Genomic DNA, 15884 nt, shown 5'->3' on the forward strand with positions numbered 1-15884 from the left:
AAAGGGCTATAAACTCATTTTTGGGCTGAAACGGTTGCATTTGTGGATAACTGGGGTTTTTGGGATTGTTCCCATGCAGGGGCAAGCATTGCACTCTCACATGGTGTCCTATCCAACTCCAGATGTTCCACAGTTCTTTGTTTTCAGTGCGTCACCTCCAGCTCAGGATTTCCCTGATTCCACGAGTCTGGACATCAGGGAGCACTTGAACAACACTCCTGGATTTTGGGGATCTTTGTTGTTGTCCTTTGCAGAACCAACAGGTGACTCTATCATCCTTGCAGGTCCCTTCCACCTCTGGTCATTCCATGATCCGAGAGCTCAGGGACATTGTTCACAACACCTTGAACATTGGGGTATTGTCAGCAGTGGCCTTTTGGGGTTGTCCTTGGTCAGGGACCTTTTTGACAACAGCCTTGAGCATTGGGGTTTTGTCAGCAGTGGCCTTTTGGGGTTGTCCTGCACAGGGTCAGGATCTGCCTCGATGATCCCTGTGGGTCCCTCCCAGCGCTGGATCCTCATGGCCCCTCAGCCCTGTGGCCTGGCCGGGTTCCTGAAGAGCCTTTTTGGGGTTTTGGGGGTTCCGGGGTGCGCAGCGGATGCTGCCTGGCCTCGCCTCCAACTTCCTCCGTCAAAACTCTCCAACGGCAGCAGCGGGGCCGCGGGCGGGGCCGTGCCAGGGCCATGGCCGAGGGCAGGAGCGGCAGCGCCGGGCTCTTCGCCAGGCAGGTCCAGAAGCACTTCAGCCGCGCCCAGGAGAAGGTACGGAGGTGCCACCCACCCCCACGTCCCAGCTTCGACTGGATGTGTCCTCCTTTCCCACCGCAGTGCTCCCGGGGTGGCCCAAAGGCACAGCTCAGCGCCTTTGGGTGCTCACAGGGTGGGAATTTGGGGTTTCTGGGTCACTGTCATCGTTGCTTCAAGGCTTTGGAGGATGGCATCTCCCAAAGATCCCCAAGATACTTTGGCTTCTCTAATGGTGGGGGGGTTCTCCACCCAAAACGCCTTGCGGAGGTTATGGGGGGCTGTGGGGAGGTGGCACAGGGTCCCTGGGCTGGCTGGCACTGAGGGGGCCCAGCAGGACCCAGCGTGGCCGGTGGTCCCAGGAGTGTTGGTGAGATCAGCACGGGCGCGCAGGAAGCGAGGGGGAAGGGCTGCGGAAGCGGCACGAGCGGGGCAATTCTCTGCTGCTTTGGGGCACTTGGGGGGGGCCTCTTTCCTTTCCTCTCCCCCTAAAAGTAGCTGTGACTCCCCTTTTGGGGGTGACACAAAGACCCCTTTCAAACCCTCACCCTCCCGGGTTTCCTGGCCAGGGCTCGGTGCTAAATTTGGCTTTCCCACGGCTCAATCATCCCGGGCCAGGCTCTGGCTGCTTCCTGCACGCTGCAAATCTCCCTCCCAGCCGGTCCTGGCCTCTTCCCAGGGGGCCCAACCTCTTCCTGGACATCCCAAATCTCCCTCTGGCCCAGCCCCAGCCTCTTCCTGGACATCCCAAATCTCCCTCTGGCCCAGCCCCAGCCTCTTCCTGGACCCCAAAGCTGCCCGCTCCCTGCCCTGGTCCCTTCCTGTGGGGGTCAAGCTGTTTGTAGACACCCTAAAAGTCCCTCCTGCCTGGCCCAGGCTCTTCCTGGGGGGTTCCACCTCTTCCTGGACACCTTGAATTTCCCCCCATCTAATTTTCCAGAGGGTCACCCTCTTCCTGGGCACCCCAAAACTCCTTCATGCCTGGCCCCAGCCTCTCCCCAGGGGAGCTCAGTGTCTTGCTGGACACCCCAAAGCTGCCCTCTTTCCAGGAGGTTCAGCCTGGACACCCCAAATCTCCCCCACCCAGCGCAGCCTCTCAGTTCTCCTTCAGCCTCAGACCCTCCTCATCCTCCTCACGGCACCCCCTGTGCCCCACAGCCAGGGGTTCGGGGTGTTTTGGGGTGCACAGCACTGCACCCACAGGGTTTAGGGTGGGAGGTAGGTTAGGGTGGGAGGTAGGTTAGGATGGGAGGTAGATTGGCACCCAAAAATTCACCGTTTTTCCTGAAAGAAATAAAAGCACTGAGGGACGCAGTGAAATTTTGCATTTCCACATAAATCCTGCCCCGCCTGATCCTCGGCAGCCCCTCGGGGGGGTTTTGGGGGGCCCGGGGGGCACAGCCCGGTGACCTCGGAGTGTGGTGGGGGCCTCTTCCCCTCTCTGTCCCTCACAGGTTTTGCAAAAATTGGGCAAAACGGTGGAAACCAAAGACGAGCAGTTCGAGCAGAGCGCCTACAACTTCCAGCTGCAGCAGGTGACAGGGGGACACCGGGGACATTGGGGACATTGGGGACACCCCGACCCATCCCGGGGGTCTCTGTCCCCCCCCAGCCCCGCGGACAGCCCTGACCCCCCCCTCGCCGCCGTGTTTTGCAGAACGAGGGTCACAAACTCTACAAGGAGCTCAAGGGGTTCGTGGGAGCCGTGAGAGGTGCGGAGCCGACCCCGAATGTCCCAGGGAAAACTGGGAACGGGCAGGGACTCGGGGCGGAGCCAGGATAATAAATAAAGAGTAGCAGAGGAAAGAAATCATGCTGCAATAAATAGATTATTAATTAAAAATCAGTGTTAAGTCAAAAGAAAGAATAAATAAAAATAAATATTGATTTAAATATTGATAAATGTTGATAAATAGATTGTATCTACGAATGGATAATAAAGAGAAAATAGCTAATAAATATACTATACATAATATATTATATAGATAATATATTATACATGAGATATATGTTATATCTTACATATATGACATATGCAATACATACTTTTATATCTCATTATTTATTAAATGCATATGGGATAATGAAGAGATAAAAATGATAGAGAGATAATGGAGAGATTAAAATAATAGATATTAAAATATATTAAAGATAAAATAATAATATAAATACTGTATGTGTGATAATAGATAATAAACATATATGGAATATATATTATATATAAGATATTAAATAGAAAACCAGATAATACATATGTTATCTATCGGATATATATGTTATGTATGGGATAATAGAGACAATAAATAATTTAAAATAACACACCTGGGCTAATAAACAAAAATGGACAGCAGTGAATAAATAAATAACGATCAGGAATAAATGATGATGATGATGATGATGATGATGACAGTGATAATGATAATAATAATGATAATAATGATAATAATGATAATGAAGAAAATAATGACAATAATGATAACAATGAGGATAATAATGATAACGATAACGATAATGATAACGATAACGATAACGATAATGATAATGATAACGATAATGATGGTGATAATGATGATGATGGTAATAATGATAATGATAATGATGATGATGAGGTGTCTGTGCCCCCAGTGATGCACGAGAGCTCCCGCAGAGTGGCCGAGACGCTGCAGGAGATTTACAGCCCCGAGTGGGACGGGCACGAGGAGCTCCGGGCCATCGCCGACGTGAGCCCCGGGTGTCCCCAAGGGTCCCCTCGAAGCCTGGGGGCGTTGGAGGGTCCCGGGTGTCACTGCTGTCCCCGTCCCTGTCCCCCCAGAGCAATGACCTCCTGTGGGATGACTACGAGGCGAAGCTGGTCGACCAAGCCCTGCTGCTCATGGAGAATTACCTGGTCCAGTTCGGGGACTTTAAGGTGCCCCCCTGCTCTGTCCAGCGGGGTTGGGGACAGGGGGAGCACGGGGGGGTCCTGGCTCACCTGTCCCCTCCCAGGAGCGCATCGCCAAGCGGGGCCGAAAGCTCGTGGACTACGACAGTGCCCGGCACCACCTGGAGGCTCTGCAGAGCGCCAAGAAAAAGGACGAGGCCAAAATCGCCAAGGTTGGGACTCCCCGGCGCTGTCCCCGTGGGGGGACAGTCCCCCGGCCGTGGGGACAAAGGCACGAGCCCCCCGTCCCTCCCCGCAGGCCGAGGAGGAGTTCAATAAAGCCCAGGCTGTGTTTGAGGACCTGAACAGGGACCTGCGGGAGGAGCTGCCCGTCCTGTACGGCAGGTACGGCCCTGTCACAGGCCTGGGGACACCGCGGGGGCTCGGGGACACGCGGGGGGCTGGGGGACACTGGGGGATTTGGGGACATCACGGGGCTGGAGGGCACCGTGAGGGTTGTCAGGCTGGGGATGTCATGGGGCTGGGGGACACCACAAGGGGACACCACGGACCAGGGGGATGGGGGACATCGTGAGTCTGGGGGACACGGCAGAGGTGGGGGGACATTGTAAGGCTGGGGGGCATCGTGGGGCTGGGGGACACGGGCTGGGCAAGGGTGCCATCGGGTGGGTGAGGTCCCCCCATGCAGGAAGAAGTGCGTGGGTCTCTGCTCAAAGTCCACCCTGGGGACACATCGGGGGTCCTGGGGCCATCAGCCACTGGGGCCTGTGACAGTGGGAGGTGGCAGCTCCACGGCATCCATGGGGTGGCCCTGAGGGGACATTCCCGTTCCGTGCGGGGCCCACGGAGTTGGGGACTCAGCCTGGGGGACGGATGGGAGGTGGCTGAGCACGCCCAGCTCCCTCCCTGTCCCCTCGGTGGGACATCGTGGGGCACGCCCAGACCCCTCCCTGTCCCCGCAGCCGCATCGCCTGTTACGTCACCGTTTTCCAGAACATCTCCAACCTCCGCGACGTCTTCTACAAGGAGATGAGCAAGGTGGGGAAGGCATCCCAAAACACCTCCCCCGACCCCGGTAGCACGAGGTGTTCCCAGGTGTCCCCAGGTGTCCCCAGGCGTCCTCAGGTGTCCCCAGGTGGCTACACCGGTGCTTTCCCCGTCCCTCCAGAATACTTGCCCTTCATTTCATTCATTCATTCAGAGCAGCCCGAGGGTGTTCGGGGTGTCCCCAGGGGTTGGGGGCCCTGCTGAGCCCCCGGGTGATGGGGGGCACTTGGGGGTCCCCCTGAAGGGTTTCTGTGTCCCCCCTCCCCAGCTCAACCGGGACCTGTACGAGGTGATGAGCAAACTGGAGAAGCAGCACTCGAGCAAGGTGTTCATCATCAAAGGTGTCCCCAGGTAACAGCCGGGGACATTGAGGGGACAATTCGCCCCCCAGGCCTCCTGGGGCGGGTGTCTGCCGCAGATGGGCTGAAGGTGCCTCTTGGTGGGCCTGGGGAATTATCGGGGTCCTGCTGGATGGGGAAGCGTCCCCTGCAAGCTGGGACGGTGACACCCCAAGGATGCTTGGGGACACCCCAAGCTGAACCCCTCTGTCCCCCCCCAGTAACCGCCGCTCTCTGGTCATCTCCGCGCCCGTGAGCCCCCCGGCCATGTTCCCCTGCCCGGACAAGGCTCCCGTGGTGGACGTGGAGGTGACACCGTTGTCCCCCGGCGGGGACAGCGCCGCCACCGACACCGCCACCAGCGCGGAGCTGGGGGCTGTTTCCCCCGGGCCCCCCCCGGCCTCGCCCGCCAGCGGGGGCTCCCTGGACTCGGCGTCGGTGTCCAGCGAGGAGAACGCGGAACCCGGCGGCGACAGCGAGCCCCCGGAGCGGGCGACGTCGGTGACAGGGTCGGTGTGCAGCGAGGGGACCCCGGAGCCCCTCTCCAAGCCCGACTCTCTGTCCCCTGGCCAGGGGCCATCGGCGACAGCCGCGGAGCCGGGGGGTGACAGCGGGGCGCTGGGGGGGCCCGAGGCCATCGCCACCTCCCTGGCGTCACTGATTTTATCCGAAGCCATTGCCCAGGCCGCTGGCACCTTGTCACCAGCGGCGGGGAGAGCAGCGGACGCGGCAGGGGACAGCGCGGCCACCAGCGCCGAGGGTCGGGCACGGCCCGCGGTGCCGCCGTCCCCCCCCTCAGCTGTCCCCTGCCGTGTCCTCGGTCCCGCGGCGGCACCGGCGTGTCCCCGGGAGCCGTGCCAGCTCGGCGGTGAGCGGGGACAGCGCGGTGACACCGAGGACAGCGCGGAGGCGGCGGATGTCGAGCCACAGGTGCGCAAAACTCAGGGGGAAATTTTGGGGGACGCCGGGGTGGGAGCGAGGAACGCACACAGGGGAATTCCCGGCTGGGGACATCCGAGCGGGATGTGGGGACACGGGGCCGGCCCGGGGGACAAAGCCAGCCCTTGGGACACCGGACCTGCCCCTCCCCGCGGCGCCGGGCCCCGGGAACGGCGGGTGCCCCCCTGGACCCCCAACCCAGGCGGGTGCAACGGGCGGGGGGCTCGGTCCCTTTTGGGGGGGATTCAACGGAATCACGAGTTGCCAGTGTCACCCCCGCGTCTCTCCCAGGGCTGTTCCGGGACACCGGAGCAGGACACGAGCCGGGACCCCTCAGGCGCTGCAGACCCCCCCCAGGATCCCCCCGAGTCCCTCAGCACCCTGTGATCCCACAGGGAAATGAGGCGTCTTCTCTAAATTCATTCCCCAGAAAGTATTTCCCAGCCCCCATCCCGTAGGAAATAAAGATGGAAAAGGTGGAAAAATCCCAAATTTCCATCTGGGATTGTGGAGGGGTCCGGGGGGACCCCACCGGCGGATTTGGGGTGCCTGAGTGTAGGGGGTGGGAGGTTGGGGGTTGTCACTCTCTGCCCGGCTCCAACACCTGTGACTCGGGAAAAAGGCGTCGAGCCTGTTCCACCAGTTCCGGAAAATGCGCTGTCATGCCAAAAAAAACCCCAAACACCCCAATTTTCCCCTCCCGTGATCCAGAATTCCCCCATTCCCGCACGAAGCCCCATTCCCAATCTCCGGGATGATGGGTTTGGCCCGCAGCCAGCGAGGGGATCGGGGGGGGGTTGATCCTCATTCCGGCCGAACTGGAAAGGTGAGGTAGGAAAAGGGCAACGCCTTCACCTGGGCAACGCCTTCACCTGGAGCCGCACATGGTGCCGGCAGGTAAGAGCTGCAGGAGTGGGGCCTGGATCCCGGGGTGCCCCCCCGAAATTCCCGGTCCCTGGGGGGCTTCAGGGGGTGGCTGCGCAAAATCCCAGGCACAGGGGTCTGGACACGGCGGCACCGCAGCCCTGCAGCGAGGGACGGCTGTGCAGCCGGTCTGGGGTGAAGCCGGAATGTCGGGGCATTTTCCAGCTGGATTTGGGGTGGGAGCGGAGGGAAAGGCCGGATCCTGCCACAGGGAGAGGCTGAAATCAGGAAATCCGGCAGGAAAGCTGAGGGGGAAACAGGGGGAGCAAAGTGCTGGTCCCAGGGGATCATCCCAAGGTGACGGAGAAGAAACGAGGGCGAGCAGCAAATCCCGCCCTCCACCCGCTGGGGAGGGGAAGGGGGGGCTCTAAAGGGGCTGCTGAGCACCCCCGAAAGAAGCCTGGGGGGGTGGTTTGGTGATCCCATCCTCCATCCGCCGGGAATGGGAAGGGAGGGGCTGTGAAGGCACCGCCAAGCACCCCTAAAAAATCTGTAGGGACGGTTTGCTCCTCCCGTCCTCCAAACACCGGGAATGGGGGTGGGGGGCTGTAAAGGGGCTGCCGAGCACCCCCGAAAGAAGCCTGGGGGGGTGGTTTGGTGATCCCATCCTCCATTCACCGGGAAAGGGAATGGAGGGGCTGTGAAGGCGCTGCCAAGCCCCCCTAAAAAATCGCTGTAGGGTTGGTTTGCTCCTCCCCTCCTCCAGGCACCGGGAACGGGCACGGGAATGGGGATGGGATGGGGGGCTGCATCCCCGGTGCTCCTGGAAGGGGTTTTTGGATCAGAGCAGCCGAGCGGGGCAGGGCTTCCCTCGGGAGCGGCTCTGGAGCCGCTCGGCCGGAGCGCAGGAATGAGGAAGATGAGGGTTTTTCACAACCCTGCTTTGAAAACCCGTGGAAATGCATCGGGATGCAGCGGGCTGGGAATGATTCACCGCCGCTGCCAGCCCCCGTCTTCCGGGCTGGATCCCGGCCTGGCACTGCCACAGATCCCGAGGGTTTCCGCGGTGGGAAGCACCGGAGCCTTCCCGCAGGGCTCGGGTGATTCCTTCCCACGATCCCAAGGCGGGAGCCGGGAGGGGATCCAGGGGGAGCATCCCTGCCCCGGAGAGAGCAGGAGGAGCTGCACTCCCACCACCACGCAAGGTTTGATGGAAATCAAACCCTTCCCTCAGATAAACTCGGGTTAAACCTTTGGCGAGCCCCAGCATTCCAGTTCTCAGGCGCTGTGGGTCCCAGGATTGTGATTTTTGGGTGCTCTGCCCAGAACTGGTTTGAGTTCCTCCCTGGCAGTGCCAGACTCTTCCCAAGAAACGCCTCCCAAGGCTCGGACCAGCCCCGTTCCACCCAGCGGCGCCTTTTCCTCTTCTTCCCCTAAACCCCAGACTCTTTTGGGGAATTTAATCCCAGTTTTGGCTCTGAAGCCACCCGGGAGCAGCAGCTGCTCCATGGGAAGGCCGTGCTTGGCTTTGGGAAAGGCCCAGAGCCCGGAGAGCGCTGCCGGGGGAGGTCACAGCAAAGCCGGGTTTAATGAAGGGCTGGGTGAAAGCAAAACCGGATTGAAAACAGAACCGTTTAAAGCAAAACTTGGTTTAATTCAAAGTTGGGTTTAAAGCAACACCGAGTTTAAAACAAAGCTGGGATTAAAGCAACTCTGGATGTAATGCAAATCTGTGTTTAAAGCAAAATCGTGTCTAAAGCAAGCTCAGTTTAAAGGAAAGCTGGTTTTAAGGCAAAATCAGGTTTAATTCAAAGCTGGGTTTAATGAAAAGCTGGACTTAAAGTGAAATTTGGTTTAAAGCAAAATGAGTTTAAAGCAAAACTAAGTTTAAAGAAAAGTTGGGTTTAACATAGAACTGGACTAAAGTAAAATCAGGCTTAAAGCAAAATTGTGCTGGAAATAAAATCGGGTTTAATGCAAAGCTGGGTTTAAGGCAAATCGGGTTTAAAACAAAGTTGGGATTAAAGCAGAGCTTGGTTTCAAGCAAAGCTGGATTTAAAACAAAACAAGGTTTAAAGTGAAAAAAATTTCAAGTGAAACCAGCTTAAAATAAAGCAAGGTTTAATGCAGGACTAGTTTTAAAGCAGAACCAGGTTTAAAGCAAAGCTGGGTTTAGAGTACAATCGGGCTCAAAGCAGAGCTGATCTTAAGTAAAACTGAGTTTAATGAGCGGGTGGCTGCTCGGGGTCCCTGCTACTCCTGTCACTGCCCCAATTCCCGGAGCCCCCAGCCCCAACTCCCGGCTCCTCCCCCAGCCTCATTTCTCGGGGCTCCCCAGCTCTCCCAGCTCCCCCAGCCCCAATTCCCGGACCTCCCCCATCCCAATTCCCGTTTCACTCTGCCCCAACTCCCGGATTCCCGGCGCCCCCAGCCCCAATTCCCGGCGCTCCCCCAGCCCCAATTCCCGCTCCCGGCCCGGCCGTGGCCCCGCCCCTGCCCCGCTCCCGCCGCTCGATTTCCTCTTTTTTTAAAACCCCAAACAAATGGGATTTGATTCGCTCGGAGCGCGCTGAGTCACGGAACCCCCGCGCCCCGGAGCCACCCGGCCCCGCGCCCGGAGCCACTGCCGGGACACTCTGGGGGGCCCGGGGGTCCCCATCGGGCACAGCCAAGGTGGGTCGGACAGCTCCACGTCCCGGCTGCGACACCGAGCTCCGGCCCCGCCTTTGGGGCGTTTTCAAGGACTTTCGGGCACTTTGAAGCTCTCAAAATCTGGGAGTGAATCGAGTCAGGGGCTGGTTCTTCCCTGCCCCGGCTCCGACCCCGGCCCAGTAACACCAGTGCGTTACTGGTGCTGCACCACCCCCCTGGCGCGGAGCCTTTGGGGGCGGTTTGGGGGAAATCACCACTTTTATCCCTATTTTTGGCAGCTCCGAAGGAACCCGGAGCCTCACCTGGAAGGAGGGATCTCAGCCCCACCTGAGCACAGCTGATGGGGCATTGAGTGGGAATTCACCGCTTTTACCGCTGTTTTTGGCAGCTCTGAAGGACCCCAAACCTTCCCCCGGCAGGAGCCGATGCGATGGAGAGAGATCAGCCCCACCTGGGCTCAGGTGAGCGCCTGGAGCCGCTTCTCTGGCCTCTTCCCACCTTCCCCACCCGTCCCAAGCCCTCCCTCACCTCCCTCTCTCGCTGTCCCGAGGAAGACCTGACCACCCCGTACCTGAGGAAGGCTCCCACGCCCCCCGGCCATGAGGACGCCGACACGGCCGTGATCGCAGGTGAGGCCGCGCTCCGCTCGGCCCCGGGGCGCTGCCGGCGCTCGGGCTGAGCCTGTGCTTGCCCGCAGTGGTGATCACCCTGGTGTTCCTGACGCTGCTGACCGTGCTGGCGGTGATCGGGATTTACCTGTACCGCAACCAGGGCTCCTACCGCACCTACGAGCAGCCCGAGCCGGACACGGCCCCGCGGGAGGAGCCTCCGGCCAAGGAGAAGGAGGAATATTTTATCTAAGGACGCGCCTGGCATCCACACAGGTCCCGAAGTTCCCTGGAGCTGGGGGGTCGACGTGAATTTTCAGGGGTTAGGATGCTACCTGAATTCCCTGGCATCAGGGATCTGCCCAAATTTCCTGGAGTTGGGGATCCGCGGAAATATCCCGGAGCTGAGGATCTGCTGGAATTTCTTGGAGGTGGGGGATCTTCCTGAAGGGGAATCTGCCTAAATTCCCTGGAGCTGGGGCTCTACCTGCATTTTCTGGCTTTGGGGTTCTGCCTAAATTGCTTGGATTGGGGGATCCACCTCAATTGAAAACCTGCCTAAATTCCCTGGGGTCGAGGTTCTGCCTAAATCTCCTGGAGCTGGGATCTGCCTGAATCCCCTGGAGCCTGTGATTTCCCTAAATTCCCTGGAGCTGGGGTTCTGCCTAAAGCTGAGGATCTACAGCTGGTTTTGTTTGGTTTGTTTGGTTTTTTTCCTTAATTTATGAAGCCAACCATGGAAGGATTACATGGGTGCCCGAGGGTAGGAAAAACCCCAAATACCCCCCCCAAAAAATAGTAAGAGGAAGTTCCCACTGCAGCAGGAAAAAGGAAAGAAGTGAGGAAACCCCAGCTGGCAGCAGCCAAAGGGGTTCTCAGAGGCCCAACAGAAATCTGTTACTTCATTTAAATTTTCAAAATAATCTTTATTTTATTTTTGGTTTTTAGTATAAAAACTCCACAAGTTCAGTGCAGCACAGAGAGTCCGAGAGCTGAGCTCGGGAGCAGTCAGGGATGGTCACACTCACACAGAACACAGATTCAGATTAAAGTGAAATATTAAGATAAAATAGAGTCGAATCTGAGCTCTTTCTTCATCAAGTAACAACCAAAAGGAAGGAAAACACCCGACTGAGGATCCCTGAAGTGCTCCTCCCAATCTTGTGGAGGTTTGGTTATCAATGCAGGTGTGAGTCACTGATAAACACATCGATAAACCCATTCACAAACTTCCCATTCATAAAAACCCACCGACAAACTTCCCATTGATAAAACTCCTCCATAAACCCACCAATCAACACCTCATTGATCAACCCATCGATAACCCCCAAACCATTCCCATCCCAAAGAGGAAACCCAAGGGATTTGGGTGCTCCCTGACATCCCCACCCCGGGGACAGATGGAAACAGCCTCTCGGATTTAAGGAATTTGGGTGCGAAAACACCAGGTCTGAGTTAAAACCAAGCGTTTGCTAATGAAGCATCAATTAAACCTGGCTCTAGCTGGAATGGGAGGATCCCCCGGGAGCTGCAGCACGGCCCTGGCACCGCTCATGGCTTTGATTAGAGCTGAGGTGCAAACGATCCGAGATTACTGGGAGTGGGTTAAAAAAAATCCCAGGACAGAGGTTCCTGGGGGAGAAAGGTGGGAGAGGGTGAGGGGGCACCTCGAGTGAGGCCAGGAAGGGCTCAGGTGTCCCTGCCCCTGCTGGGGAGGAGATTTTTGCCTCTGGGAAGAAGATTTTTGCCTCTGGGAAGGGAATTTTGCCACTGGGAAGGGAATTTTGCCACTGGGAAGGAGATTTTTGCTTCTGGGAGGGAGATTTTGCCTCTGAGGAGGAGATTTTGCCTCTGGAGACGAGATTTTTTTCTGTTTCCTACCCAAAATCCACCTTTCCCAGAAAGAAGAGAAACCCGGATGGCTCCAGCAGAGTGATGAGGGCGGTGGAAGGGGAAACCCCTCCCCAGGGCGTAATTAGGCCATTAATTAATTACAGCGGCGTGTAAATGAGGAAGGGGCGGGGCTGAGCTCACCCCTGTTTGTGAATGAGCCCCCCGGGACCCCTCCCCTGTCACCCACTCGTGTCCCCCCGGGGGGGGTCCCTCCCCAGGCCCCGTTCAGGTCCCTGGGGGGAGGTGCTGACGGGTGGGGACCCCCAAACCCGGCCCCCCCTCACCAGAGGCTGAAGGCCCCCCCGGCCCCCCCCAGGAAGCCCCCCTTGCGTGGGGGCAGCAGGACGGCGGCTCCGGGCGGGACGGGCACCGGGGGGGCTCCCGGGGGGCACCCGGCGGGCGGCGGCTGCAAGGCAAAACGGGACAGGGCACTGTCACCAGAGGGACAGGCACTGCCACCACAGGGACAGGGCACTGTCACCAGAGTGCCACCACAGGGGATAGGGCACTGCCACCACAGGGACAGGCACTGTCACCACAGGGGACAGCAGAGGTCACTGCCACCACAGGGATAGACACTGTCACCACAGGGACAGGCACTGCCACCACAGGGACAGGGCACTGTCACCAGAGTGCCACCACAGGGGATAGGGCACTGTCACCACAGGGGATAGGACTCTGTCACGACAGGGGACAGGTCACTGTCACAACAGGGGACAGCCGAGGTTGCTGTCGTGCCCAGGACGGGCTGTGGGGACAGAGCAATGTCCCCAAGCCCTGCTGAGGGACAGTGGCTGGGGGTGGGACACGCTGGGCCCTCAGCCCTGAGCCACCTCTGAGGCCTGTGGCACCTGGGCCGGGGTGGGGGGGGACACCTGTCAGCTGTGCTGCCACCTGCGGGACACATTGTCACATGAACTGCCACCTGCGGGGCACACTGTCACCTGTGCTGCCACCTGGGAGACACCTGTCACCTGTCCCCAAGCTACAGGAGGCAATTCCAGGGGAGCAGGAACCTCTCAGGCTCCAGGAGAGGGGAGCCAAGGGGGCCAGGGGAGCAGGAGCCTCCCCCAGCTCACAGGCAGTGCCAGGCCCAGGTGTGGGCACAGGTGAGGTCTGGTGGCCAAGGCCCCCCTTGCACTGCTCCCCCAGACCAGATTTGGGCAGTGCCACACACACCCAGCCCAGGGTCACCTGTGATCCCAAATCCCAGCTGGAAGTGCCCAAACCAGCTGGGATGGGGCTGGGACTCACCTGGGCCAGGGCCAGGTGATCTTCTGGTCCCTCCCCACCCAAATCCCCCAGGCCTGGGGATGCAGCTGCACTCCCCGGGATGCTGCCAGTGCCACCTGTCCCAAACCTTCCCACCTGTCCCAAACCCCACAGATCCACCTGCAGTCACCTGGATGCTGGCAGTGCCACCTGTCCCAAATCTTCCTACCCAAATCCCCAAGCCCCAGAGATGCAGCCGCACTCCCCAGGACGGTGCCAGTGCCACCTGTCCCAAACCCCACAGATCCACCTGGTATCACCAGGACGGTGCCAGTGCCACCTGTCCCAAACGCTCCCACCTGTCCCAAACGCTCCCAGCTGTCCCCATGGCAGAGATGCAGCTGCACTCACCGGGATGCTGGCAGTGCCCCCTGTCCCCAGCCTGGCAGCGGTGTCAAAGCCCCCCTCGAGCAGCACGGTGGATCCTGGTGGGAACACCTGGCCCAGGGGCAAATAGGCCACGGGGGAGCCCAGAGCCCCCAGGGGCAGTGGCGGGGCCAGGGGCAGGTACAGGGACGCCCCTGGGTACGCTGGGGACACGGGGGGGATGCCAGCAGCGCCCAGGGGCACGAAGCTCAGACGGTAGAGCTGCAAAAAGAGCAAGGCAGCGAGGTCAGACAGGTGTCACCCCCAGCCAGCAGCCAGGGACTGTCACCTGCCTGAGGGGGCTGGGGGTCACCTGAATACACCCCTGGGCTTTACTGGGGTCTTTGGGTCCCCTGGGCCGTGGGCAGGAGGGGTCCCCGGGTAAAGGTGCCAGGGTAAAGGTGCCAGGGACAGGTGTGCCCCCGTGCCCCACCTACCTCGGGGTATGCAGCGGCAGGGTCAAGGTAGGGGGGCGGCTGCGGCAGGGGCAGAGCCTGGGGGTACCCGGGGGGGGCCGGGCCCGGGAACAAGGGCTGGCCTGGGAACGGCCCTGGGGACAGAAACGGGTCAGGAGAGCCGGGAGCCAGGGCTGGGCTTTGGGGCTGGAGGAAAAGGCATCGCCCCGTGCCCTGTGCCCCCCCGGGCATCACCCCAGCACTCCCCATCCCTGCCTGCCCCCCCAGGCAGCTCCGCCATGGCATCAGCCCGGCCTCGGTGTGCCCCCAGCGCCCCCCACTCCCCCCACGGNATTATATTTATATATAATAATAATATATATAATTATAATAATAATGTAATAATATATAATATCAATTACAATAATATAAATTATAATTTGTGTGATGCTATTTATATCCGTATATTTATATCAATTTTATATATTTATATTTATAAATAATTTTATATCTTTTAAAAGATATATTTTTATATATTTAATATATATTTTAAATAATTGTATTTTAAATTTTCCTATTTTGTACATTATAAATATGTATACATTAACATTGATTATATATATTCTCTTTATTTTATGTATTTCCAATTATATTTATTATAAATTATATTTTAATAATACAATTTCTATTATAAATAATAGAAATGATGGAATATAAATTATAGAAATAATCCCTATATCTCTGTATCGTTACAGAGCCCCCTGAGGTTGTCAAATTCCCGGTTTTGACAGTCCAAAATTCCCGTTTTTAAAGCCCAAAATTCCCATTTTTGAAAGTCCAAAATTCCCATTTTTGAAACTCTAAAATTCCCATTTTTGAAAGTCCAAAATCCCATTCTTGACAGTCCAAAATTTTAAAGTCCAAAATTCCCATTTTTTAAGGCCCAAAATTCCCGTTTTTGGCAGTCCAAAATTCCCGTTTTTAAAGCCCAAAATTCCCATTTTTGAAAGTCCAAAATTCCCATTTTTTAAAGTCCAAAATTCCCGTTTTTAAAGCCCCAAATCCCATTTTTGACAGTCCAAAATTCCCATTTTTTAAAGTCCAAAATTCCCGTTTTTAAAGCCCCAAATCCCATTTTTGACAGTCCAAAATTCCCTTTTTTAAAGTCCAAAATTCCCATTTTTTAAGGCCCAAAATTCCCATTTTTTGAGGTTCAAAATTCCCGGTTTTAAGGTCCAAAATTCCCATTTTTGACAATCCAAAATTCCCGTTTTTTAAAGCCCAAAATTCCTGTTTTTTAAAGCCCCAAATTCCCGTTTTTAAGGTCCAAAATCCCATTTTTGACAGTCCAAAATTCCCATTTTTTAAAGTCCAAAATCCCATTTTTGACAGTCCAAAATTCCCATTTTTTAAAGTCCAAAATCCCATTCTTGACAGTCCAAAATTCCCTTTTTTAAGGCCCAAAATTCCCTTTTTTAAAGTCCAAAATCCCATTTTTGACAGTCCAAAATTCCCGTTTTTAACGCCCCAAATTCCCGTTTTTAAAGCCCCAAATTCCCGTTTTTAACGCCCCAAATTCCCGTTTTTAAAGCCCCAAATTCCCGTTTTTAACGCCCCAAATCCCATTTTTGGGTGTTTTCCCTCTCCCCTCATCTCGCCCCCACTTTCAGGACTCCAATTTCTCCTTTTCCTCCCCATTTCCATCGCGCTCATGAATAATGCAGTAGCTGCGGCATGAATATGCAAATGAGCCTGCCGGCAGGGGATGTGCTCATGAATAATTCATGAGGGGAAATGTTCCTCACCTCCGAACCGCCAGAAATGGGAAAAAAAAACAGATTTACCTTCCCGGGGAGCCGGGCGGGCCGGGAGCGCGGAGCTGCCT

General features: G+C 56.8%; 3 protein-coding genes across 4 annotated transcripts; 2 read left to right on the forward strand and 1 right to left on the reverse strand.

Moving 5' to 3' along the window:
• The first annotated feature begins 638 nt into the window (after positions 1-638).
• Positions 639-9120, forward strand: BIN2 (bridging integrator 2). The gene is made up of 11 exons (XM_041487555.1): positions 639-762; positions 2199-2279; positions 2402-2456; positions 3370-3464; positions 3557-3652; positions 3730-3837; positions 3924-4009; positions 4588-4663; positions 4941-5023; positions 5232-5940; positions 6241-9120. Exons 1-11 carry the CDS (start codon positions 685-687, stop codon positions 6334-6336), a joined length of 1563 nt encoding a protein of 520 aa, XP_041343489.1. The 5' UTR covers positions 639-684; the 3' UTR covers positions 6337-9120.
• A 207-nt stretch (positions 9121-9327) lies between these two features.
• On the forward strand, positions 9328-10828 carry LOC121364351 (small cell adhesion glycoprotein). Of its 2 annotated transcripts, none has more exons than XM_041487558.1 (4): positions 9328-9486; positions 9854-9926; positions 10020-10094; positions 10163-10828. In XM_041487558.1, exons 2-4 carry the CDS (start codon positions 9896-9898, stop codon positions 10324-10326), a joined length of 270 nt encoding a protein of 89 aa, XP_041343492.1. In that variant the 5' UTR covers positions 9328-9486; positions 9854-9895; the 3' UTR covers positions 10327-10828. The 2 variants fall into 2 exon arrangements, with proteins under 2 accessions (XP_041343492.1, XP_041343491.1); XM_041487557.1 differs by having other exon boundaries at positions 9336-9486; positions 9744-9926.
• A 150-nt stretch (positions 10829-10978) lies between these two features.
• DAZAP2 (DAZ associated protein 2) lies at positions 10979-14345 on the reverse strand. The gene is made up of 3 exons (XM_041487556.1): positions 14042-14345; positions 13590-13826; positions 10979-12372 (listed from the first exon to the last, which is right to left on the reverse strand). The coding sequence occupies exons 1-3, from the start codon at positions 14303-14305 to the stop codon at positions 12247-12249; spliced, it is 627 nt and encodes a 208-aa protein (XP_041343490.1). The 5' UTR covers positions 14306-14345; the 3' UTR covers positions 10979-12246.
• Positions 14346-15884: the final 1539 nt, after the last annotated feature.

This window comes from Pyrgilauda ruficollis, unplaced genomic scaffold (assembly GCF_017590135.1).
Source record: "Pyrgilauda ruficollis isolate IOZ18807 unplaced genomic scaffold, ASM1759013v1 scaffold801, whole genome shotgun sequence".
Lineage (NCBI taxonomy): Eukaryota > Metazoa > Chordata > Aves > Passeriformes > Passeridae > Pyrgilauda > Pyrgilauda ruficollis.

Coding starts and splice junctions, on each gene's coding strand:
- BIN2 (XM_041487555.1), top strand. CDS start 685: ATGGCCGAGGGCAGGAGCGGCAGCGCCGGGCTCTTCGCCAGGCAGGTC. Junction 2,457..3,369: donor GTTCGTGGGAGCCGTGAGAG/GTGCGGAGCCGA, acceptor CTGTGCCCCCAG/TGATGCACGAGAGCTCCCGC. Junction 5,024..5,231: donor ATCATCAAAGGTGTCCCCAG/GTAACAGCCGGG, acceptor GTCCCCCCCCAG/TAACCGCCGCTCTCTGGTCA.
- LOC121364351 (XM_041487558.1), top strand. CDS start 9,896: ATGGAGAGAGATCAGCCCCACCTGGGCTCAG. Junction 9,927..10,019: donor TCAGCCCCACCTGGGCTCAG/GTGAGCGCCTGG, acceptor GTCCCGAGGAAG/ACCTGACCACCCCGTACCTG. Junction 10,095..10,162: donor CGACACGGCCGTGATCGCAG/GTGAGGCCGCGC, acceptor GCTTGCCCGCAG/TGGTGATCACCCTGGTGTTC.
- DAZAP2 (XM_041487556.1), bottom strand. CDS start 14,305: ATGCCATGGCGGAGCTGCCTGGGGGGGCAGGCAGGGATGGGGAGTGCT. Junction 13,827..14,041: donor CTGCCGCTGCATACCCCGAG/GTAGGTGGGGCA, acceptor CTCTTTTTGCAG/CTCTACCGTCTGAGCTTCGT. Junction 12,373..13,589: donor GGGGCACTGCCAGCATCCCG/GTGAGTGCAGCT, acceptor TTTGCCTTGCAG/CCGCCGCCCGCCGGGTGCCC.